At 46.2% G+C, this 25,150-nt stretch overlaps 1 protein-coding gene across 3 annotated transcripts in view; it reads left to right on the top strand.

Annotated features, from left to right (window-relative positions):
* Pitpnc1 (phosphatidylinositol transfer protein cytoplasmic 1) overlaps nucleotides 1–25,150 on the top strand; it is a 269,963-nt gene that overhangs the window by 120,440 nt on the left and 124,373 nt on the right. For all 3 annotated transcript variants that reach the window (XM_005069994.4, XM_021227137.2, XM_021227138.2), the window contains exon 2: nucleotides 14,078–14,226. In XM_005069994.4, the coding sequence (XP_005070051.1) occupies nucleotides 14,078–14,226 (149 nt within the window). The remainder of the gene's footprint in view (nucleotides 1–14,077; nucleotides 14,227–25,150) is intronic.

Raw genomic sequence — 25,150 nt, 5'->3', positions numbered from 1 at the left:
ATATTTTCCAATAACAGTGGTGGTGGTGGTGGTGGTTTGTATTAGTTACCCTTCATTGCCAAGAGAAAACACCTATCAAAGCTGCTTACAGGAAGAGTTTGTAGGTGACACCGTCCATCGTGGTGGGGAGGCGTGGCAGCAGGAACAGGAAGTAGCTCATCACACTGAATTCACTGGCAGGAAGTAGAAAGTGGGATGACATTACTTGGTTCATTTTTCCTTTTTATGGCATCTGTGGCACCAGCCCACACAATGGTGCCACCCACATTAGGATGCTTTTCTCACCTCAATGAACACGGTCTAGACATTCCCTCATGGCCATGTCCAGAGGTCTGTTTCCTAGGCCGCTCTAGATCCTGTCAGGCTGATAAATCAGTATTAATAATCCAAAGGGTTCCCTACAGCTGGCTGTGAACACTTTCTGGCTACAAACACCCTCATGCCTGGGGTAACCCGGTCTCTTCCCCAAAATGGAGTGAGGAAAGCCACCAAGTCCAGCTCTTCTGATAGAACTTGTCTTCCCATCTTCCACAGTGAAGTAACTTGAACGGCATCACGAGCTCCATTAAGTGATTCCCTGGCCCGCAGATACTCTTGAAATCTTCATTTTACAGGCGTGGAGAAGGTTGAATCCATTCTTTCACACTAAGAACTGCTATTGTTGTTCAACTGCACTGAGCAAGTGTTTCTCTTTGCATTCAGTTTCCGCTCCTGTTCTCCCAAGGTCTCCTAGACACAGAAATGACTGTTGACACGTATGCTTCTAGTCACACTACAGCTCCTGTTGACACTGTTGCTCATTGAGAGAGAGGGGATTTCGAAAATCCTCAGCTGGGGTCAATCACTTCACAAGCAGACTCCCTTTGTTCTAGAAAGACCCTGTTACCCCAGTATCAGATGAATCTCTCTCTTGGGAAGCAGGCCAAGGTAGTAAGATGCACATTGACAAAGCAGACACAGGTAGATGGCACAGATCCTGAAGAAGCCACACCTCCACACAGTCTCTTTCTAGTCTTGGAATTGGTCCTGAAGAAGCCCCGTCTCCATTCAGTCTCTTTCTAGCCTTGGAATTGGCGCTGTGATTTTCTTTCCTAGTCAACACAAGCACCTCATTTGCTTGCTAAAGGTCAGGCCTGTCAATAGACCTCTTCATTTACAGGAGTTGTTATCTGCTTCACGTTGGCTGCAGATTGCTAGAGAGTTTGGATGACTTGTCAGGGGCCTTCAGCTAGTGGCCTTGCGTTGTCTGGCAGACAGAATCCCTAGGGAAACCCTCATCTTTGTCTAACATGGAGGCTGCCGTTCATAGCTCTGCCCCCATTCTCTGTGGGGTCTAACATGTGTGGGACACTTGGTTTTGCTTTTGTATTTTTGCTTTTGTCTTTTTTAATGATCCAGGGACTGATGAAATGATTGTATAAGGTACACGCTGTGTAATTGTGAGGACCTGAGTTCAGGTTCCCAGACCCACGTAAAAGTTAGGCATGGAGCCGGGCGGTGGTGGCGCACGCCTTTAATCCCCGCACTCGGGAGGCAGAGGCAGGCGGATCTCTGTGAGTTAGAGGCCGGGCTGGACCGATAGCCTCCAAAACAATACAGAGAAACCCTGTCTCGTAAAAACCAAAAAAAAAAAAAAAAAAGTTAGGCATGACAGTGTGTGCCCAGCACTGGGGATCAGAGGCAGGAGGCTCTCAAACCAGTCCAGCTCCATCAGTGAGCTCCAGGGTCAGTGAGACACTGCCTCAAACAGCAACTTAGAAAGTGACTGAGGAAGACACTCAATGTTGGTGTTGAGTGTGCACATGCACCACACATGCACACACATAAAAGGATGGTATAGAATGTGCAGGACGCCATACGAAGACTGTCCCACAACCTGTGTACCGAGAAACCCCACCTTTTTCTAGAGCAACTTCCTTTGTGGTTTTGCTTTGCCTTCTAGAAGCTTCTGCCTTTTCTTCCTCAATGGTTTTTTCTGGCTCCCACTAATGGAAGACTTTCCAGCTTCTCGTTATAAATGCAAGGGGTGGGCACACCCACTCCTTCAGCTGATGCTGTGATGTGCTGAGTGTTCATGATGTCATTTCCGTTTCTGTCCTTAGGATTAGAGACTCTCCCTCCCCCCTCCGTACTGGGAGTCAAAGGAATCCTTAGGATTAGAGACTCTCCCTCCCCATCATGAGCATCAGCTTTGAGCTGTACAGAATATGCACTTTTTATAGTTTTTAAATGTTTAAATTTTATGTGTATCGATTTTTTACCTGCATGGGTGTCAACATGCCACACATATGTGCACGGTGCCCCTGAAGGAGAGAAGAGGGCATCAAATCCCCTGGAAATAGAGTTATTAGCTACCATGTGGGTGTTAGGAATTGAACCTTGTTCCTCTGGAAGAGCAGCCAGTGCTGATAACCACTGAGTGATCTCTCCAGCCTTTTTTAATTTTAAGTACGTACTTTTTTTTTTGTCCTTCTCTATAAAGTACATCAAAACTCATGTGCTGGGTGGGATAGGTTAAGTCTCCCAACAGCGGCCTTACAGTGATTGTAGGGTTAATACCAGACTTCAACAGTGCAAAGCCAACCCTGAATTCTTCCCCCGTGTATACCTTCTCTGCCCTCCAGGTCATGCAGTGGGTTAAACATCCCTGTGTGGGGTTGTTTGTCGCAAAGGTTGTTTGGTTGTTGTTGTTGGTTTTAAGTTAAATGTCAGTGGCCCAGCTCCTTTAAAAATCTTTCCACTCCGTTTTCCCCCCCTACAGGCTAGTGCGATGACACAGGCACTACGTAAACAAGGCAGCTCCGAGAGCTGCTTATAAAAGTCCAGGAGAAAAGATAAACTCGATGGTGTATTGATATCCTGAAATCTGAGCCCAGGGTTGGATTTTCTTTGTGGGATCGGATATTGGTTTTTGTGGTTTATTGACCTGGCAGGGTGACATCTGAAGGAACACCTAAGAACTTCACCGCCCCCCCCCCTTTTTTTAAACTTCCCTGTCTGCATGGAAAAATCTACACTTAGAATCTCAGAGACGGGTAGACAAAAGGGTCAGTGAATCATTTCTCCGTGCTGGGCAGAACATACCAGATTTAAAGTACTTTTCCTAAAGAGTGAGAACTGAGTCTGGTCTTAGGGTGAAGCCCATCTTGGGAAGAACCCCAGTCTGAGAGGCACCTGAAGAGGGGGATATCAAGGTCACAGGCCGGCAAGGAGCATGCTGCAGCACCTGGTGTTAAGGTCAGAGGGACCAGAATGCATCTATGTCCAATTCATTGCCTTCCTTTCTGCCAGAGTTACTGCCACACTTGGCACAGTCAGATGCTTGTCACTTGGTAGTATCTGCCACGTGTACTCCTCTAGAGAGCCCCTACGAGTGATCTCAAGGTTCAGGACTCAATAAACAGATGGCTCCTCTCGCCTATCAGGAGCCAGGGTGACTCTGTAGGAAGCCATTGTCTATTCCTCCTATTCTTTGGTGTTTGAATACCTTCACACACATTCTCTAACCAAAGATGTGAAGATAGTAGAATGTAGAGACCCTTCTCTCTTGAAAATGGTTTTGTCGTTTTTGAGACAGGGTTGCATGTGTGCAGGCTGGCCTCAAATTCACTGTGTAGCCAAGGATGACCTTGAACCTTCTGTCTCCACCTTCCCGGTACTGGGGTTACAGATGAACACCACCACATCCAATTGTATTTGGTGCTGGAAATCAAACTAGGTCTTCATGCATGCTGGGCAAGTTCTTCACCAATGGAGCTACCTCCCCCAGCCCAAACACTTTTTCTTAAATAAGCTTCATCTATCCGTCCATCCATACATCCATCTATTTAGCTCAGGGCTGCAGAGATGGTTCAGGAGTTAAGAGCACTTGTTGCTCTTTAAGAACCTGAATTTGGTTCCCGGCACCTATACTGGGCAGACCACAACTGCGTTATAAATCCTTGGCCTCAATTTACCTAACTCCAGCTCCAAGGGGTTTGATGCTTTCTTCTGGTCTCTATGGGTACTCACACAAGTGCTTACACATGCATGCACACACACAATAAATGAATAAAAATAAATTGGGGCTGTAGAGATGATTCAGCAGTTAAGAGCACTGGCTGCTCTTCCAGAGGACCCTGGTTCAATTTCCAACTACCACACAGCAGCTCATACCTGTCTGTAAGTCCAGTTCCAGGGCATGTGACACCCTCACACAGGCATGCACACAGACAAAACACTTATGTTCATAAAACAAAAGTAAATAAATTAAGTAAAACATGTTTTTATTTGGTTTGGTTTGGTTTGGTTTGGTTTTTCGAGACAGGGTTTCTCTGTATTGTCCTGGAACTTGCTCTGTAAACCAGGCTGGCCCCAACTCACAGAGATCTGCCTGCCTCTGCCTCCCGAGTGCTGGGATTAAAGGTGTGCTTCACCAATGCCTGGCTAAAACAAATCTTTTAAATATAACAAAAATACATCATGACCTTTAAGTATGAACTATATTGATTATAGAAGACATGTTCCCAGGCCTTTTCCAAAAAGTGACAAAAATTGTGGTTAAAAAGTACATAGCCAGTCTAGAGAGGTGGCTCAATGTGCTAAGAGCAGTTGCTGCCAAGCTTGGTGACCTAAGTCATGTTTCCCAGGACCCCATGGCACAGGGAAAGGACCAACTCCCATAAGTTGTCCTCTGGTCTCCGCACATCCACCATGACACACACACAGCCACCTACCCACCTCACACACGAGGTGAGTTTTTAAAAATTAGAAATATGCACAACCTGAATTGCAACGTTTAACCATTTTCATTGCCAAACCAGTGGCTTGCCCACATTATTGTGTGTCAGCCAAACTCAGATGTCACCATCCTCTTCTGAGGGCTGAGGATAATGGGCACGTGCACCACGCCTGGGTTGGTGTTGTATTTTGTTTGGTTTGGTTTCTGGTCCAAGGTGGGTGGCCCGTTTTCTCAGGCTTCTCATAGCACTAACGTAAGAGGGATAGAGCTGAACCAGACTGGCTGGTCCTGGTCCCCAGTGGGGCCAAGTAGAATGTGCTGCAGCTGTAGCAGTTTGTAACCAGGCCTGTGATTTATGAAGCATTTGAATTTGTGATTTTTTTTTGACTCGTTTGATTCTTACTGTGCCCTGTGAGGGGTTTTATTACTCCCACTTTGACGAGTGCATATTAGGGCTGAGATACAAACATCCTGTTGGGTCACAGAGCTAAGTCAAAGGCAGAATGAGGACACATGCTCCATGTTTTCATCTTGACAAGCAGGCGCTGTCCACAGGGGAAACAATTATCACCTCTCTAGTGGCCCAGGCAATGGCTGGTCCCGAGGAAGGGAGGGTTTCTCCGGTAGCTTCCATGATGACCTGTGCTTCATCAGGCTTGCAAGTAAGCGCCCTTTTAGCCATGCCCTGATGCCTGACCAGCCACTCCACCCCACCCTACCCCGAAGGTCTGGCACGGTAACATGGGCTCATTTTAAATCCCAATTGGTATAAATTAGAGTGACCACTCCCAACAATCAAACCACTTTTTTTTTTCATGTTGGTGTTGTGGATCTTTACAAACCCATGTGTGTTTAACAGTGAGAGCAATTTCAAGTCACATGCTAAATTCTCAAAGGAGAGATCCCATCTGTAGTTCATAAACTTTCTCGTTTAAAAAATAGAGATTCACACTGGCCATGGTAGCCCATTCCAGTAGTGTCAGACAGAGATCAAGAATTCAATGTCTTCTTTGGCTAGCTATATAGTTCATTCTAGTCCTACCTGTGCTACATGAGATCCTAAATCATAACAAAACAGAGGCCAGACATGGTGTTGCACACTTTTAATCCCAGCACCAAGAGGAAGAGGAAAGCAGGTCTCTGTAAGTTTGTGGCCTGGTCTGCACAATGAGTTTGTTGCCAGCCAGAACTACAAAGCAAGACCCTGTTTCAAACAAGAATAACAACTCTACACATGCACACAGAAGACAAAATAAGAGAGAAAAGAGAAGAAAAATAAACATACGTACCCAAGGTGTTTCAAATGTTCAGTACACACACACACACACACATACACACACACACACACACACACACACACACACACACACACACACACACACACACGAGATCCCATACTAGGTAGAGAACTGAGGCTAGACCAGGCTGAACTTGGGAAATAGAACAACTTTTTGTTTAAGAGGACAATGAGAAAATACTCCCAACTTCGGGAACCATACATGCCAGTCTCTTAAAAACACTCCATATGCCTTGTTTGTGTTCCAATAAAACTTTATTTGAAAGGAGATGCCAGCACATAATTTCCCAGTGATTCAACAGGGCATTCATTCCACGTGGTGTCTTGGCTGTGCTGTGGGGTGACAGATGACAGCCATAGCCCCTGGCTTTTGAGACTTGGTTGTGAGCATGTGCATTCATTATACCTCCTCCCTGTGTGTAATGTCAGTGTTGGCATCGCTTGGCACAAGACCAACAATGGGACTGAATCCTGGGAAGTTATCAGGAGGAAATCTTTCCGGAGCTCTTCTAGTGGGTTCCATGAAGCCTTTGCTTCACCGTGCTTTGTGGTTTGTGGAGGAGGATGGAAGAAGGGGCTCGTTAAAGGCATTGTTATATAAACAGTACAAAGAATGCAATCATATTAACATGTGCTTTTCTCTTTATTCACTGTAGCCACACATATGATGGAGGGTGAGGATGGGATGGGGGGAAGGGGAGGGGGGCACCACAGCATGACTCAGGCAGACTTCATGATTTCATGTTCAGTTGCATGGACAGCGACTTCTGCTTATGTTATGTGTCATCCATCATTTTGATAGTAGGTTTAAATTCCTAATTTCTAACATGGGGCTCACATGATCCCGAGTCTTGTCTCGAGTGAGTAAGGCAACTTGGAGGTGGTCTCGATTACTGGAAAACAGTTTCCCACTTGACCCGTTGTGATGTTTGGAAATGGGATTGGATCAATGGAGAAAGAGAAAGGAGCCAGGGGGACATAGGTTGATGTCTTGGTTCTTTGGAGTGAAGGGCTTAGAATATAGTCCTTGTGGGCTTCTCTTGACCTAGAGCTTGGGGTCTAGTGTGTCTTAAGGCAAAGGTACAGTTGAAAGTTCTTTTTTGTTTGTTTATCTGTTTGTTTTTGGAGACAGGGTTTCTCTGTGTAGCACTGGCTGTCCTGGAACTCACTCTGTAGACCAAGCTAGCCTCAAACTCACAGAGATCCACGTGATGTGTGCCGCCACTGGCTGGCTTATTATTGGTATTCCATCAAGACCACACATAATTTTTAACTTGAAGATTCCTTTTAAATTTTATTTATTTAAGAATATATATATTTGTGTGTGTGTGTGTGTGTGTGTGTGTGTGTGTGTGTGTGTGTGTGTTCCTGCACATAGGGAGATCAGAATAGAAACCTTGAATGTTGGTCCTCCCTCCCTCTTCTCCTTGTTTGACACAGGCTTTCTTATTGTTTTTGCCTTTACACACCATGCTAACTGGCCTTAAGGTTCTGGGAAATCTTTTATCTCTGCTTGTCATCTTCCTGTGGGAGTTCTGGGGTTGTAGGTGCCCATTACCCTTCGACATCAGGTCCTCAGGTTTGACTGGCAAGTACTTTATCCATTGAGCGATTTCCAGCCCCACCCCCTTTAAAGGCATATTCCTTGTAGCCCTGGTTGCCTTGAACTGGTTAATCTTCCTGTCTGGCTGTCTTAGCTTGGGTTTCTGTTGCTGCAGTGAACCACCATGACCACAGGCAAGTTGGAGAGGAAACGCTTTATTTGGCTTACACTTCTATGTCATTGTTCATCATCAAAGGAAGTCAGGACAGAAATATTAACAGGGCAGGAGCCTGCAGACATGAGCTAATGCAGAGGCCATGGAGGGATGCTGCTTACTGACTTGCTCAGCCTGATTTCTTATAGAACCCAGGACCACCAGCCCAGGGAAGACACCAATGGGCTGGGCCCTCCCCTGTCAATCACTAATTAAGAAAACGCCTACAGCCTGATCTCATGGAAGTGTTTTCTTAATTGAGGTTCCCTCCTCTCATATGACTGTAGCTTGTGTCAGGTTGATATTAAACTGTCTAGTTCATTCAGCCTCCTTTTTACTTCGATTACCACCACGCCTAGTTGGACACCTCTGTCTGCCTTCCTGCCTGTCTGCCGTCTGTCTGTCTGTCTCTATCTCTTTGTCTCTTTAAGACTTGAGGTTGAACCACATTACATATGACACAATGACCCTCGGTCCTACCTACAGTTAGGACATTGCAAACCAATGGCACCTTGATTTCTCTAGGCACACTCTGCAGCTCCGCCTTGGCCCCACCTCCGTAGCGCCATCACACGTGCAGCGCTGGGCCCATAATGGAAAACTTTGGATCCTTGTGATGTTCCCGACCGTGGAGATAATTATTGGGGGTCACTCTTGAGATGATAGCTCACTCAGAGACCCAGCCTGTAGCAGGGAGCTGCCTGTAGTCCTGATTACTTGTGATGATGATTACCCAAGCTCCGGAATTATAACAATAGATTCTGCAGAGATGGAATCTAATTGCACTGCTGTGCCATATACATACGGGTAAGGCAACTTTGATCTCTCAGTTAGAACTACCTTACCCCCTTCTTAAATGGCAAAGAACGGAGGCATGATTTCCTGCAACTCCCCACAGTTTTTTTTTTTAACTTTAAATCATATTGAGGCCTAGATTTTTTTTAAAGCCATCAACCTATTAGAGACAGAGCCTGGGGAAATGGTTCAGACAGTAAAGCACGTATGGTGGGCCTAAGTTTGATCCCCAGAGCCAATGCACAAAAGCCAGACTCACTGACGCATCCTTGTCTTCTCAGTGCTGGGCAGGGAGGCAGGGATGGCAGATCTCTCAGGCTCAAAGGCCAGCAAGCCTAGTCTACTTGGCAAGCGCTAGGTCAGGGAGAGACTCTGTCTCAAAAGTCAAGATGAGCCGGGCGGTGGTGGCGCATGGTTTTAATCCCAGCACTCGGGAGGCAGAGGCAGGCGGATCTCTGTGAGTTCGAGGCCAGCCTGGTCTACAGAGGGAGTTCCAGGACAGCCTCCAAAACATTACAGAGAAACCCTGTCTCAAAAAACAGACAAACCAATGGAGACGAAGAGTACCCCAGGAAAGACACCTGAGGCTGACCTGGCCCTCACATGCACATGTACACACATGAATCAAGAACACACCGACCTTCAGCTTTTCTGGATCCCAGTTTCCTCATCTGCTGATAGCCATCTGGTTGGCCCATTGTGAGTATTGGAAGTGAACGGCAGCAGCAGTCAGGGTTGACTGGTGGTCCACAAAGCTATGCGATGCCAGTTCTGTGATCAGTTCTCGGGCCTTGATACCATCAGAGCCCTCCTACACATCTTTGGTTTTAGTTCCTCTATCCAGCGTTCAAGTTTGTCTGGAAGTAGTGGTGGGGCATGCTGTCTTCACTGACTTAGATTTTCACGTGGAGAGAAGGGCAGGTCTTCCAAAGATGAAATCCCATAGCCTGGTGCCATTCAGTCCCCCAAAGTCCCACCAAGGGCTCCCACCACGCTGTGCCATAGTGGTTTGGCCCTTAGGGTGCCACCATGTGTAGACTTCCCAACTCTTGTCCTGCACCAAAATGTCAAAGGTCTGGGGTGACCCCGGACAGAGGTGGCTTTTCTTTTTTAAGAGTTCTTTTTACTTGTGTGGCTCTGTGAGTATGTCTGCACGTATGTGCAGGTGCTCCTGCAGGCCTGAAGAGTGCATCAGATCCCATGGGTCCAGAGTTATAAGTGGTTGTGAACCACCAGATGTGGGTGCTGGGAAGTGAACCTGGGTCCTTTGGAAGAACAGTCAGTGCTCTTAACTGCTGAGCTGTCTCTGGTACCCCTGCATGTGGCATTCTTACATGGTTCAGGACTATCTGTCCCTCTTCACACCTGTGTCACTGTTGGCTGCTCGAGTCTGAGAGTCAGAAGTGGGATTTTATAATAACATGCTAACAGATTCTTACACCAGCACATCAGGTCTGCTTTTCCTGGGAGGGAAGGAAGGGGCAGACACGGAGCCCTTGTCCATCTCTGAATCTGGGCTTGAGTGTTCTGCCACCCCCGGCACCTGCAGGTTGCCCCCAACCCCCAGACAGTGGTAGTGAGCTAAGGCTGGTGTCTGCTCTGGACTGGCCCATGAGGAGCCACTGGAATGATCAATGAGGCCAGGCAGCTGGGTCCCCGCTGGCTGGCCACTGTGGATCAGCTGCCCTGCCTTGCCGGCATCCGTCTCCTCTGAGCAGGAGGCTCTCGAGCTGTGCCCAGCCAGGCTGACTCGCATCTGGCTAATGGCTTTTCTGTGTCACACATCGACCTTGGCACCCTGCAATTTTTTTTTCTACGTGAGTGTGTCAGAACTCCTGGAGACAGCCTGCTGGTTGATGCAGATCTTCTCAAAGCTTTCTAGTGAGAGACCTTAGCAGGACTCTGAGGGCAGGTGACTGCGGACCCAGCGCTTTCTTTAAAACTTGAAGTAAAATCCACAGGACATGAAACTAACCTTTTCATGCATGCGTGTAATGCATTTTGATCGTAATTATCTCCCATGACCCTCTTGTCCCCTCTCCTACTGCTGATGACCCCCATCCCCCTTCTACTTGTCAGTAGCCCATGTTTCTGGGAGTAAGTTACCCCTACCTTGGACTCCTTTAAGCCGCCCAAATGAAACAGACTACTAAGAGCTGGGGCGTGGAGGGTGTCACACGGAGATGGGCTACTGCCAAGTGGCTAGGACACTATAGAAAACATCTTTCTTCCCCTAGCGACCATTAACTACCTTTAGATCCTTGTGGGAGGGGTGGTTTGTGAGCCCGCCCCAACTCCCACCCCATCCCTAGTGCCACAGCTCTGGTCAGGGCCTTGGATGGGCTGGGCACATGCTCAAGTTCTACTCCCATCACCCAAATAATCCTTTTAGAGTGAACCGTCCTGTAGCATCCGGTGTTATCCTAAGGTGCATCTGTCACCTCTACCCAGAACGTTTCGTTGCTTTGGACCTATTGTATAGGTGTGTGTGTGTGTGTGTGTGTGTGTGTGTGTGTGTGTGGTGGGAGTATGTGAGGTGTGTGGGGTGTGTGTGTGTGTGTGTGTTGAAGTCAGAGGTCAACATCAGGTATCTCCTCAATCTCTCTGTATTATTTACTTTAAATTAGTTATTGGGTGTGTATGCGCGTGCGCTGCGGCATACACGTGTATTGGGTGTGTATGCGCGTGCACTGCACATGCACGTGGAGGAGAAAGGACAACTTAGTGGAGTCAGTTTTCCTTCCCTGCTTACACTGGTCCCAGAGTTGGAGCCCAGGAAGCCAGGCTTGTATCGTAGACACCTTCACCTGCTTGCCAGCAGGTTCCAGGGCTCCTGCTGCCTCCACCTCCCCACTGCGGGGAGTCTAGGTGCATTCCACCACACTCAGCTTTTTCGGGGTGCTGGGGGTCTGCGCTGTGGACCTTATGTTGTGTGTAAACGCTGACAGAGCCACCCCCAGACCCCATGCTGTTCATTAGGCATGCCCGACAGAGCGGCCTCTACTGGTAGTTGAACCACAGCCATTTATTTCCTCCCAATCCTGGAGATCAGATCCAGAATGGGAACTGGGCAGAGCATTCTTTTTCTGAAGATTTGGCATGGGCACATCTGCCCTGGGCCCCACCTACGGGTTATCGAGGCCACCCACTCCTCACACAATCTTTCTGTATCCCTGTTTGTGTAAGGACACCAGTCACACTGGATGAAACTATTCTAATGGCGTCTTTTAAAATACATTCCCACCAAGAGATTTCAAGCTTTCAAACACTCCAGCCCACAGTACACGTTAAGTGGCTTCAGTACCAACATTTTGTTTCTTTTTGTGGATGAGTAATAGTCCACTGTCCATGATCACTGAGTTTTTAGACACCAAGTACAAACAGTGGCTGTTGACACTGCACCTGCTAAGCATCAGCCTCAGCCCGGAAGGTGGACCATTAACCTCACAGGTTAATTCCTCGTCCTTGTGGGACATCCTTGTTAGTTTTTGTGAACAAAATGTAAAAGCCATGCTAGATAGAAGGCAAGCCAGGTCAAGCCCCTGATCCTCTGATTAATTTTTTAAAATGGACCTAGCTCCCAGCTTCCTCTCCCCTCTCCCTGCTCTTATCTTAGGCCTTCCCTCCCCACAAGTTCACAAACACACATTAAAAGCATTTTAAACACAGATTTGTTCTGGACAGGACCATGGCCAGATAGGATGCATAGCCCTTGGAGAAGATCCAGCCACAGCCTGACTCATTGTCATGGTTACTGGGCCTGGTCTCTTGAGCTGGCTGAGGACTGGATCCTGTTCGGAGTGTCTTCACACGCGCCGCCTCAGCATGAAGGAGGGACCTTGCGACAAGAGACCTCTCAGTTTTGGAACCAACCGCAACGCTGACTTGAGTATTTCAGCAGCCTCTAGAGTTAGCATAGATCTTCTCTCTTTGGTACAAAGACAGGGTCTCTGCATCCCGGCTATCCTGGGCCCTTTTAGGAACAACCAGACATCTGCTTTAGCTTGCCCAAGGTTCAGGTCTTGGTGGTGGTAACTTTGGTTCACACTGAGTGTGTAAAGAGGACCACAGCAGAGTCCTGACCCCAAGCATAAATGTCTCTCAGGCCAAAATTGTATCTCCCTTTCTCCTCCTCTTTATGCCTCCCCCATACACACATAAATGGGGCATAAAATTCTTTTGCCATGTTGGAAGTCCACCAGGGAAAGAAACACCTGCTGGATTTGGGTTGGCTTTTTGTTTGTTTGGATTGTTATTATTGCCTCTTTTTTTTAATGTATAAATTTTGTTTTGTGTGGGATGCAAGCCCCATAGCACATGTGTAGGGGCCAGAGGACAGCCTATGTGAGTCAGTTCTGTCTTCTCCTACCACGTGGGTTTCAGGGACCAACCTCAGGTCATTGGTGGCAAGTGCTTTTATCTACTGGACTGGGCTACCTTACAGGCTCAGACGTGGAGTTTTGTGAGAGGCAAGAAAGAAAGTTTGACAGCTTTGGGGTGAAGATAGTAAAGAAAATGTTTCAGTCCTGGCTTGCTCCATGACACCTTAGAGGGTTGACATGTGGCCTTTGGACTCCCGAAGGCCCCACACTGCTAATATATTTGTGTGAAAATGACCCGGAGGGTCAGGGGTGTTCTTCAGTACGACACAGGCTCCTTGAACTCAGGTTCTTAGTTGTGGGACGTGGATTTGGAGCTTTTGAAGCATCTAGGGGCCTTAGCATTAGTGGCTCATGTGAGTGACTGAGGTAGCATTGTCAAGAGTTCCAGGCCTTGTGGGCTAGAGAGACAGAGGTAGGGGCTATACACAGAGATACAGAGAGATTGAGAGAGACAGTCTCAAAAACAACAATTCTTGCCTAGCATGAATGAAGTCCTAGGTTCAGTCCCCAGTTCTCAGAGGCAGGAAGGAGCAGCTTGAGCTTCATAAGATCTGCCTGAAAAAACAAAACAAGATCAAGTTGGAGTGGGTGTGGCAAAAAAAAATCAACCTTTCTCGAGATCTGTCTGCCACCTATGAGAACTGCTATTCTAGGCGGCAGAAAATGCAGGTGACAGTTAATCCCTGTGCCCAGCAATGCTGCCAATTAGCTAGAAAGACTGGGCAGAAATAGCACCCCCTAGGCTGCCTTTGACCAAGCCAAATAGAACACCAACTCCCTTTAACCCTGTACAGCGAGAATGTAAACCAGGGCAGACCATCTGGTTCCCAGTGTCTGCACGTCAGCATAGACCTTAAAGATTGCCAAGAGCCCCAGGGAGCGCTCGGTTATGGCCACTCACATTGTTCACAGGAATGCACTTCTGCCAGGAGTTCTCTGCCCAGCTCCAGGGACCTTTGACCCAAGTGGCCGATGGCTTTTCTCAGCAGGTGGATGTGATTAGTTGCTGGGCGTCCTGTCGTTGGAGGACAGTGTCCTGGGCGTCCTGTCGTTGGAGGACAGTGTGCGGATTCATCAGAGGCACCTGGGGCTGACCTCTCTGTCTCCGATTCTGTTTGCTTTGCAGTACAAAATCGGACAGCTGTATATGATCAGCAAACACAGCCATGAGCAGAGTGACCGGGGAGAAGGGGTGGAGGTCGTGCAGAACGAGCCCTTCGAGGACCCTCACCACGGCAATGGGCAGTTCACGGAGAAGCGAGTATATCTCAACAGGTGAGTCCCTGACGCCTGACGCCGTGAGGGTAGCCATTGTGCCACCCTGACCGACACCAATATGACTGCTTCAAAACCAGAATCGTCAGGAGAGTGTGAAGCTTCTCTTGAAGCTACCTTTGATGATGTGAGAGGACATCTGATCCATCCCCAGGACGTGTTAACCAGGAGAGGAAACGGCTGTGCCTTGACGTAGTAGGGGACCCGGCAGCCCCTGTGGCTATGGGTCTTGATTAATAGGTTTTTCAGTACTGTCTGGTAACTACCCAGGTGTCCCCAGAGAAAACCAACCAAGTGACCATAGCAATTCATGGTGGCTAAGGTGGGCTTCCACTCCTCCAAGGGACCTCACCCTTCCTGTGTTAGTAATTCTCCTTTTGGGCAAGTTATAAGCCAGCACTCACCCAAGCTATGTTTTCTGCTTTGCAAAATGTATTTTTTAATATCTTCAGTTTCCTTACTGCCAATGGCATAATTGGTTATTGGGGCTTGTCCAGTCTTCTCCCTATTCTATATCCCCATTCAGCCATTGCTTTTCTGTTCAGTGCTCTTCTGGGTCAGAATATTTTTAGTGAAGGGCTGTGGGGGGGGGTGTGCAACACAAGTAGGAAGGCTCTGAGTTCGGATCTCCAGCACCAGCATGTGCCTGTAATCACAGTGCTTCCGATGGAGGCAGAGACAGCATTCCTCGAGAGTCTCACTGGCAGCCAGGCTAGCCAGATCAGTGTGCTCCAGGTTCAGTGAGAGACTCCCTGTGTTCAAAAAATGGGTGGCGAGTGGTTGAGGAAGACACCCAACGTGGACTTCTTGCCTCCATGTACACACACAAAGATTATGTGTAGTCCTATATGAAATATATTGAATGAAATTAACTGTTCAGCAAACGAACCTTGTATTAGCCTTTCCATCGTATATTTACACACACACACACACACACACACACACACACACACGAAGCAGACATGTACGAGCCTGCCCCTGCATTTGTGACTGTTGAGAAGCTAGGTGTCCCCCTATCTCCATTGCCTTGGGTGTTGTCATCCATTTCTGAGCCTTGGGTGTGGTGGTGGTGGGGGGGGCGTATTTAGACATGTCACTCTCCCGACGGCTGAACTAGACTACTCTGTCATGAGAAGAGACTTCTCTTCTTGTCAACAGAGTTAACGGAAGTCTTCCAATCCAGTACCTTGACAGGGAAGGCCTTGGGCTGACCAACCAAATATGCTTTTATCCGCCTGGGGATACAGTCCCAGGGAATTCTTGAGTCACACTGAAATGCAAATGAGATGGAACCCATTCGTCTGTTGGAAAGATGTGGGTTCCCATGATTTAAGAAGTAGTTCAGGCCCCAGCTAACTGTTTATCTGTGAAAGTCACTGGGCCCTAGGTATGGCTAGAGACAGAGTTCTAGATAGTCTGCTCGGGTCTTCTCAGTGTGGAGGGTGTCAAGCACACCAGAGCAGGTGCCGTCAGGGACCACCTCCCAGGAGCAAGGAGAATGAAGGACATTCAGGAGCACAGAAACTATGGAAAATTCCACTTCTCAGCTACAGTTGCATTCACTTAAGTTAGTGCCTGGGGACTGTTCCCTATGTACCCAAATCAAGAAAAATGTTAGAAACTTTATAACTTTGGCTGAAACAGAAGACGTCTCCAGCTGTCTGTCATGTCTGTTTTCTCTATCAAAATATATGATATTTATTTTAAAGTAGTCATAAACATAAGTGAGAGGAAAATGCGTTATAAATAGAATGTGTGCACTTCCAGTAATAGTAACTGGAAAGATTAGTGTTGACCCTCCCCCACTTCCTATGACAAACACAGGATGAAATATAACAATATAAAGCCAAGCTTAAAACAAAGAAAGGGAAATCCTTAGGTCCTAGAGTTAGAAGGGAACCTGAAAGAGGATGGGAAAAGGGCCAGCGAGTGCCGTGGAAGCTGGGAGACATCAGGCCCACTGTAGGCCCTGATGTCTGGGGGTTGGGGTGTTATACCCATCCTGGGACAGGAAATGTGGCCTCAGGCCTACACAGATGGAGAGCTGGCCCTGGGAGTCGGCGTACGTACAGGTTCATGACAGCTGAAGGCTGAGACACTCAAACTAAAAGCACGTCACGGGTCAGTCCCCAGCACCTATGTCTGGTGGCTCACAACCACTTGTAACTCCAGCTCCAAGCCTCCTCCACCATGGGCAACTGCACCTGTGTGCACATATAAACACACACACTTAAAAATAACACTTAAAGTGCTGTTTAAAAGAAAGAACTACCGGCAGAGATACTTCCACAAGCTGAAACTGAAGAAAAAGGAGAAGGTCATACAGGAGAAACTGGCAAACACTTGGGCAGAGCCGACTGCACACAGAGGAACCAGCAATGCTATAAAGGCATGGGCAATGGCTAGCTGTGGCATATTTGTAGCCTCAAAACAATAGACAACAATAGCAGGAGATTAAAGAGACCTTATTATAACGAAGAAAATGCCCCAAGGTGCTAATATAATTTAGGGATTGAAGAGAAATGTTGACTGTTTTCGTTCACTTTTTTTGTTTGGTTTGGGGTTTTCTTGGTGTGTGTTGTTGTTGTTTGAGACATGATTTCTCTGTGTACCCCTGGCTGTCCTGGAACTCTCTCTGTAGACCAGGCTTGCCTCAAACTCAGAGATCCACCTGCCTCTGCCTCCTGAGTGCTGGGATTAAAGACATAAAGTGCCACACACAGCCTTTTCTTTTTAAGGCAAGCATAAATATTCAAAATGCAAAAGCAACCTCCAGAGAAACAGTAATGAGTAACTTCTAGAGAACACTTGATCAGTTCTTAGGGGTAGATATAATAGATGTCTTAATTTTGATGGCAAAATAAGCTGAAATGTCCAGTCACCCTTGCAGCTAGGGATGGTAATGTGTGACCTAGTTGTACTCAACAAGGCTTCAAACTTTCATCTCTAATAAAATGAAACAGATGTCCACGGCCTCTCTTTTCTGTTTAAGAAGCCAGGATCCACTTCTGAGAACATGGCAAGTTCCCATATAGTGCTCTCCCAGTTGACTGATGCCAAGACCATACTTTTATGAGTTACATAAATTATTTTCCTGTCAGTGTTTTATTGATGGTATTATAATTGAGTGATCTCCAGGAACAAAAAACGAAAAAGAGAGAGGGGGAACAGAGAGGGATGGCTGAAAGAACATTATTGCTGCCTGCCTTGTGAGTGTTGGTAACAGAAGTGAGCAGTAACAGTGCTGAACAGCAATAGTACATGGAGAATACTTTAGTGACAAGCATTTGCCTCGCACATGCAAGGACCTGGATTCTCTCCCCAGAATTACAAATCAAAATATTTATACACATTAATCTCAGGGGCATAAACATAAAAATTCTATATAAAATGTAAGCAAGTCAAATCTCTCAGAAAATAAGAATAAACCACCAACCACATTTATTCCCGAAGTCCATTCTATTAACATTAAATCAATCTTCCTGTGTACTTCTCTACAGTAAAACTGAGAACAGCGTGAGGATTCTTGCTGTCACCCCTTTTATCTGACACCACGGGAAGGTACTGGTTAGTGAGTTCTGTAAGACGAGAGGCAGACCGGGGACGTATCTCAATGGTGGTGCTTGCCTAGTGTGATGGTTCATTCTGTCAACTGGACACAGTCTACAATCCCAGTGAGGGACTGTCTAGGTGGGGTTGGACTGTGGATGTGTCCCTGGGGGGACTGTCTAGGTCAGGCTGGCCTGTGGGTGTGTCTGTGGGGGACTGTCTTGAGTATGTTATTTGTGTGAGATGACCCAGCCCACTCTGGAAAGCACCATTCCCTAGTCAGGGGATCCTGGACTGTAGAAGGGTGGAGTTATAGAGCCGAGTGCAAGCGTGTATGCATTCATTCTCTCTGCTCTTGACTATGGGTATGACTAGTTACTTCAAGTTCCTGCCATCTTGGTGCCTCCTATCACAATGGATTGCTACCTGGAGTTGTGAGCTGCAATAGATCCTTTTCCCTTAAGCTGCATTTATCAGGGTATTTTATTACTGCAACAGAAAGGAAACTAGGGCACCTGGCAGACACAACACACACACACACACACACACACATGTACACAATAGAATAAAAAAGAACTGAAGCAGAATCAACTAATGGGAATCAAAGACATTGCACATAGTTATTAAGATCAACATAAGCAAACCAGTAAGGTGACTGCTTGTAAATTCATATGCAAGGGTCAACAGATCATTATGCTTATGTCATACTTTATACATGTAGGTCATAAATTGGTAGGATAGCTGCAAGAACTTAATTTTGAAAATAAAAACATTCACAATAGAAAAAGAAACCTAGAGGTAGTTGGTTACAAATCATTTAGTTATAAATCTGTGGGCTTTGCAAAATTAAAGTGGGTGGTGTACACCAATGATCCCAGCACTTTTAGGTGAGGGCCTGATCTGAAATTTGAGGTTATCATCAGCTACACAGTTCATGCTTGTGGGGAAAGCCATCTCCCCAGCCCCAAGTGCTTGGTTCTAAACAGAGCCAGCATGAGACATTAGTGAGGTTCTACTACTCAATATATCATGCTGCACTGATTGAATTTTCAGTGAGCAACACAACCAAACCTCTAGTTCACTGCATACATACAAAAATAAATTATAGATCCATGAAGTCCCCAAAGGTGGAAAAGTGGATAAAAATATAGCTAAGTGTCCTTTGTTATTAGCAGAGTAGGATAGGCCTAACATACACAAAGACATGGACAGATGATAATGTTTTTATATAGAAAATTCTGATACTTAAATAAATAGAAGGACTTTCAAATAAAATTTGTAAAAAAGATTTATTTCGTGTGTGTGTGTGTGTGTGTGTGTGTGTATGTGTATGTTCCTGTGTTTATGTGCATGTGAGTGCAGTTCCCATGGAGCCCAGAAGAGGACATCAGATTCCCTGTGCTGGAGTTAAAAGTAGTTGTGAGCTGTTTTATGTGGGTGCTGGCAACTGGACTTGGGTTCTCTGTAAGAGCACTATGTTTTCCTGACCTCTGAGCCATCTCTCCAGTCCACAAAAAAAGTTTTGTTTTAATTAACAAATAAAAATATCAAACAATCAGTTCAAAAACTGAGAAAGGGGTTGGAAATGTGGCTCAGAAAATTGCAAGTGAGAACAGTATATACATGAGAAACACCTCCTAGGGAGGCAATAAAACAGAATATACACGGGAAACACCTCCTAGGGAGGCAATAAAACAGCTTAAAACAAGAACATCTCTTTTCACACACATCAGAGTGACAAAAATTAAAGTCTGATGAGCCTAGGGATTAACAAGGATGTGAGAAAACAACTCTCTTCCAACGTTGGAGGGAGTATCGCCTCTCTACAGAACCATTGGCAGTAACAGGGGAAGCTTGGAATTGCGTACACCGTCCATTACCAATTCTATCTCAGGGTGGAACCCTCACAGAATTACTGCGCTGTGCCCAAGGGACAGGCACCATGAGATCCATTCTGTCACTGACTGCAATGAAAAATAAAAAAACCTTAAAAAAATCCAGATAGCGTCAATGGGCACACCATGTGCTATAGCTGCATGATGGGATATTTCCACTGAGGTTTAGCTTAATGAAACAGATTTACTCTGACAAATTTCATAAAGTGCAATAGGCAAGCTATTGGAAAAAAGAACAGCAAAAAAGAAAATGTCTGGCTAAATATCTAGATGGTGTCCTCATCATTGCTTTGAGAAATCCACAGCTAGGAAGGGTTCCGAGTCTAAAATTCTCAGTTGAGACACTTCAATCTGAAAAACTTGTCGTTTGGAATGAAGAATCATCTTCCAAGATTAAACAGGGACATGTGACGGTTTTATCTTTGGATGCCCAAATACCGTTTATATGAGAATAGGCATTAGCAACACAAGCCTGATGACCGAAGTTCGATCCCTGTAACCAACTTAACAAAAAAGAAAGCACAAAAACAGTGATTTGGGCTGATAATGAGACAATTATGCATGTGTGTATGCACATAAAATGGTGATTGTGTGTCTGTAATCTATGCACGTATATAGTAGACTCAGAGTTTTAGACATTGCCATTGGGCGGTGTCCATTAGAGTAGAGTATGGCTGTCTGCCACATGTATCTGCCTCCTTTGCTTAATTTTTCCACCAGTCAAAACGGACCTCAGTTACTTTGGTCTGTTCCTCAATGATGCATTGAAAAATGGAGAGAGACACACTGTGTGTTATGAAGGCTGTTAGAAGAACTAGAAACTCCAATGATGTGAAGAGTGAATGAAATGATGGACAGGTTAGACTAGGGGGTGTGTCCCAGTGCTGTTAGATGGATGAGAATTAGCTCATCACATGCTGACACCTAACCTAACATGGCCAACACCAGTGGGGATGACAGGAAAAAGACTTATGCTCAATTAATGGGAGAAATTCCCAGGCACACTAACCATGTGATCATGCAGTTGAGAGCCTGGGAATCAGTTATATAAACAGGTAGGCAAACCTATCACATGTAGGTTCAGTTGGACAGTCTAGGATATACTTTGGTACATCATACATACACATACACACACATATACATATAATTTATTTATTTTATGTGCACTGGTGTTTTGCCCACATGTATGTCTGTGTGGGGGTGTCGAGTCCCCCAGAACTGGAGTTACAGTTGTACGCTGCCGTGTTGGTCCTAGGACTTCAACCCTCATCCTCTGGAAGAGCCATCTATGCTCTTACACACTGAGCCATCTCTCCAGCCCCCAGTATGCCCCTTATTTTACCCTCAAAATATGTCTTCACCATGATATTGACTTTCCCTCTGCATGCACATGTGGGTAACCAGAAGCTAATCAGTTTGCTTTCCAGAGGTGAGCTCTTTTAGCTTCTTTTGTATGAGTTGAAACTAGGTCTGTCCTTTTATAACCTAAAAGACTTTTCACTCATGTGAAAGCAATTAACCCGTAACTTTTTGTTCTTATTTCTTTGTTTTAATTAATTAATTTTAGGTCCATATCTTAGCAACAGAGAGATTATCATGTCATAAAAGAAAACGGAAAAATTGATATGTGAGCAACTTTGCATAGTGGTGCACTCTTGTAATGTCAGTACTCAGGAGCCTGGCCTAGGAGAATTAAAGTTCTAGTCCAGCCTGGGCTATTTAGTGAGACTCTGTCTCCAAAGAAATTCATGTATGACAGAAGCATGAGTTAGTAAGATGGAGTCCCATGAATGCAAAGGAAAATCAAACCCATTGGTTTGTAGTAATGTACAACCTAGAGCTAATCCAGTTTGACCCAGGGCCTGCATGCAGAGGTCACGTGATTGTCGTGTCACATGGAATGTCATTAGCCTGTGTGTTGCAGTCTTATGCATACAAGTAAGTATGCAGCTTTGGAAGGAATCCCTTACGGGGTAAAGACCTGGTCCTTGTCTTCCACTCAAGGGAGGGTCCAAGCCTGGTTGGGCTGGCCATTTGTGAGTCTGTCTGATTCCATGTGGGTGTCTTGAGAGAGTTGGTCTTGAAGGGCAGTTGACACTAGCTACAGTGTCCTCAGTACCTGTGTAGTACTTTCTATCATTGCGTGGAGTGTCCTGTAGACCTAAGTGAACTAGCTGGCAGAGTTACCAGAGGCTCCCTTGCAACAATCTGTATGGGTCTAGAAACTGATTTCTTGCCTAATGCAACCATGAGTAGTTCTGGATCTATTCCAAATCTGTGTAACCAGGGCCTACTCTTCTGCTAATGCAGAAAAGGAGAAAATTGCTCAAAGGAGAGATAGATTAGGCCATAATTGTTATTACCGAGCCAATCTCAGACATTCATATCTCAGAGAGCAGTTCACTTTGGCTCAGATGTAAGGTATCTATGGGGATAAGTGGAAGACTAGTCAAAAAGGCAATTTCAGGCTCTCAGTGAAGGTTCATTGCTACCAGCAAAAGAAACAAAGTCTGTTGTAAGCAGAAAGAACACTTGATGAAAGGATATCAGGGGCCCACAGAATTCTCTGGAGACACACAAAAGGCCAGAAATCAAGGCAGCTCCGGAAGGGGTCAAGAACCCAACATGACAGTAGCCTTTAATCCAAGGGCTTCTGCTGCTGCCTACCCCACCCCTGCTGCCTACCCCACCCCTGCAGTTTGCAGCCATCACTACCACAGTTGCTATGGGTAATCTCCAACTGTCCCATCTTTCTGTCTCTTGTTCCAAATCACAAACATTGTCATGTGCAGACTGTAGATTATAGCTAGCTAGCTAGACAGAAAATAATTTTATAATGACTTGAAATAATAGAAGGAGTCATTGAGGGGTAAGAAGAAACCTAAACGGGGGGGGGGGATTGGGCAACAGAGGGAAGAAAAACAATGTTCTTATTTTCCTGTGAATCTTTGTTTGAGGGTGAGAGAGAGAGAGAGAGAGAGAGAGAGAGAGAGAGAGAGAGAGAGAGAGAGAGAGAGAGAGAGAGAGAAGATTATTTGGGAGGATAGAGGAAACCCAAAAATTAGGGAGGGGAGGATTGGAGGGAGAGTGATGGTAGGGTGGACCGGATATATATGAAAATGTCGAGATGAAACTTGTTATTTTGTACACCAGCATAAGCATGCCTTGTATACTCAGATCTAGCCCTGACGACCACTGTGTAGGAAGAGAAGTTTCCGAAGTGACTGTTTTCCAGCATAGGCGAGCCGTGTTACATTCTAAGCACCTTCTCCATACAAGCATTTGTCTACATGCTGCGTGTCTCTTGGGCACAGTCATTCCAGTGGCTATGAAGGGGTACACACACGTGGATGCACATGCGTGTGCATCCATCAAGGCAACAAGAAGATGTCAGGCATCCTGTCCTATGGCTCTCCACCTTATTCCCTTGAGACAGGGCCTCTCCCTGAACCCTGTAGGTAGCTGGGCTATTTCTACCCCCATACCCCTGCATGCGGCTATGCAAACGTGCTCAACTTTTAACCTGGTTCCTGGGGATTTAACTCAAGTGCTCTTACCCACTGGGCCATTTCCCTAGTCTTCCTCTCTTCTTGTGGTTGTGGTTTGCCGGTCTCTAATAACCATAGTGTCTGTCGTTTCTTTACACACTCTTTGGAAGAGTATCTTTCTAGTTGAGACCTTTGCTAGTTTTTGAATCAGGCATAATGTCCTTTAAAGTACCATCTATCTTTTAGTGGTCCCCCCCTCACTTCCCAGAGGCTGTGAGAGTGCTCTATCCTCCAACCCCTTTACTTAGGCAGGTGCCATGTTGGGTGTGCTTTAAATTTTGGTGACACCTGATGCATTTGCTGTGTTGGGTATGTTAGGTGCCATCCCTAGGTCCATCCCATGACACTGTCACAGCGCTATGCTTGCTGACTGGTTCCCTGGGGGACCTTAGAGCCAGTTCATTTAGCCAAGTAAGTGACATTTCTTGGTTCACCTTCAAAATTCCTAGTTTCATCTGGCATCCAGAGAAAGGAGGCAAAATATTAATCAGACCCTGGAGTAGTGATTATAAATTAAACTATCACCTGGTAACAGAGGAAGGTGAGTGTGATGCTAATAGTGACTGTCACTTTTGGAGACTCTAGGGTCTCCTGGGAAGTAAACCTCTGGGCATAGTTACAGATGATTGTCTGGATTCAGTTGGCCTAGAGCATCCTCGTGAAGAAGTTAGTCAGGGTTAATTGCAGTGGGAAAACGAGCCCTACATGTGAGCAGCACCGTTCCATGGGCTGAGGTCCCAGACTGCATGAGGCGGAGAAAGTGACTGAACACAAGCTTCTGTCACCCTCTCCTTGCTAACTGCGGAGGCAATGTGTCCAGCACCCTCATTTCCTGCCACCGAGACTTCTCCACTGTAATGGACACTTGAGCTGTGAGCCTAATTAAGCCCTCACTCCTTTAAATTCAGCTATATTTTGTTTTTCTTGAGACAGGGTTTCTCTGTGTAGCCCTGGCTGTCCTGGAACTCGCTCTGTGGATGAGGCTGGCGTCAAACTCACAGAGATCAGCCTGCCTCTGCCTCCCAAGTGCTAGGGTTAAAGTCGTGGGCCACCACTGTCTGCTAAATTCACTTCTTAGCATGTCCTTTGAGTTCCATCAGCATATTTCCCCCGGCAGCCCAGCAGTGGAGGGAAGGGAGCTGAAGAACTGATTGCCTTCCCCCCCCCCCATGAAAGACTCGATTCTTTTTTGTTTGTTTTTTCAAGACAGGGTTTCTTTGCATTGTTTTGGAGGCTGTCCTAGACCTTGCTCTGTAGACCAGGCGGGTCTCAAACTGACAGAGATTTGTCTGCCTCTGCCTCCCCGAGCGCCACCAACGCCTGGAGGAAGACTATTCTTGGGCTTGTTTTTCAGTCATGACATTTCATGTTCTCTACCATCATGGCTGTGGGATTAGTTAGGCCATGCTGATATCCATCACTAAGGAGGATCTCCAGCTCCCAGTGGTCTTTCTGCCACATGGCCCTCACCGACCCCCACAATCTCTCCCAGCCTCCATTGGCTTTTGAAGGAAAGGGCAAAATTTCTAGAAGTCCTGAATTTTTTCTCACCAAGACTGTAGTGTCATCATCTGGTCCCTTTATTTAGCAGTAACTCTTGCTGTCATGGCTTAGGTATCTCTTTCCCATTTCCCCTCCCTGTGCTCCAACCTCTTCCAGATCTGTTGAGCATCTTAGGGTCAGCTCTGTGCCCAAGACTCATGTGAGAGCCTGCTGTCCCAGACACAGGTGATAGAGAAAGTGTCCTACTCATAGGTCCTGACCTGATTGCCTGTCAATGTGGATTTTCAGAGAAACTTTATGGTCATTATTGACTTCTAAGTACACGCTGAGGATCCCCATTCATTAGAAAACATTTTGGAGGGCTGAAGAGATGGCTCTATGGGTCAGCTCTACCATTCTATGGGTAACAGTGTTTATTATAGGACCTGA

Source organism: Mesocricetus auratus, unplaced genomic scaffold (genome assembly GCF_017639785.1).
Source record: "Mesocricetus auratus isolate SY011 unplaced genomic scaffold, BCM_Maur_2.0 Super-Scaffold_100007, whole genome shotgun sequence".
Lineage (NCBI taxonomy): Eukaryota > Metazoa > Chordata > Mammalia > Rodentia > Cricetidae > Mesocricetus > Mesocricetus auratus.
Note: the sequence above shows the minus strand (reverse complement) of the source record. Positions and strands in the feature narration are given on the sequence as shown.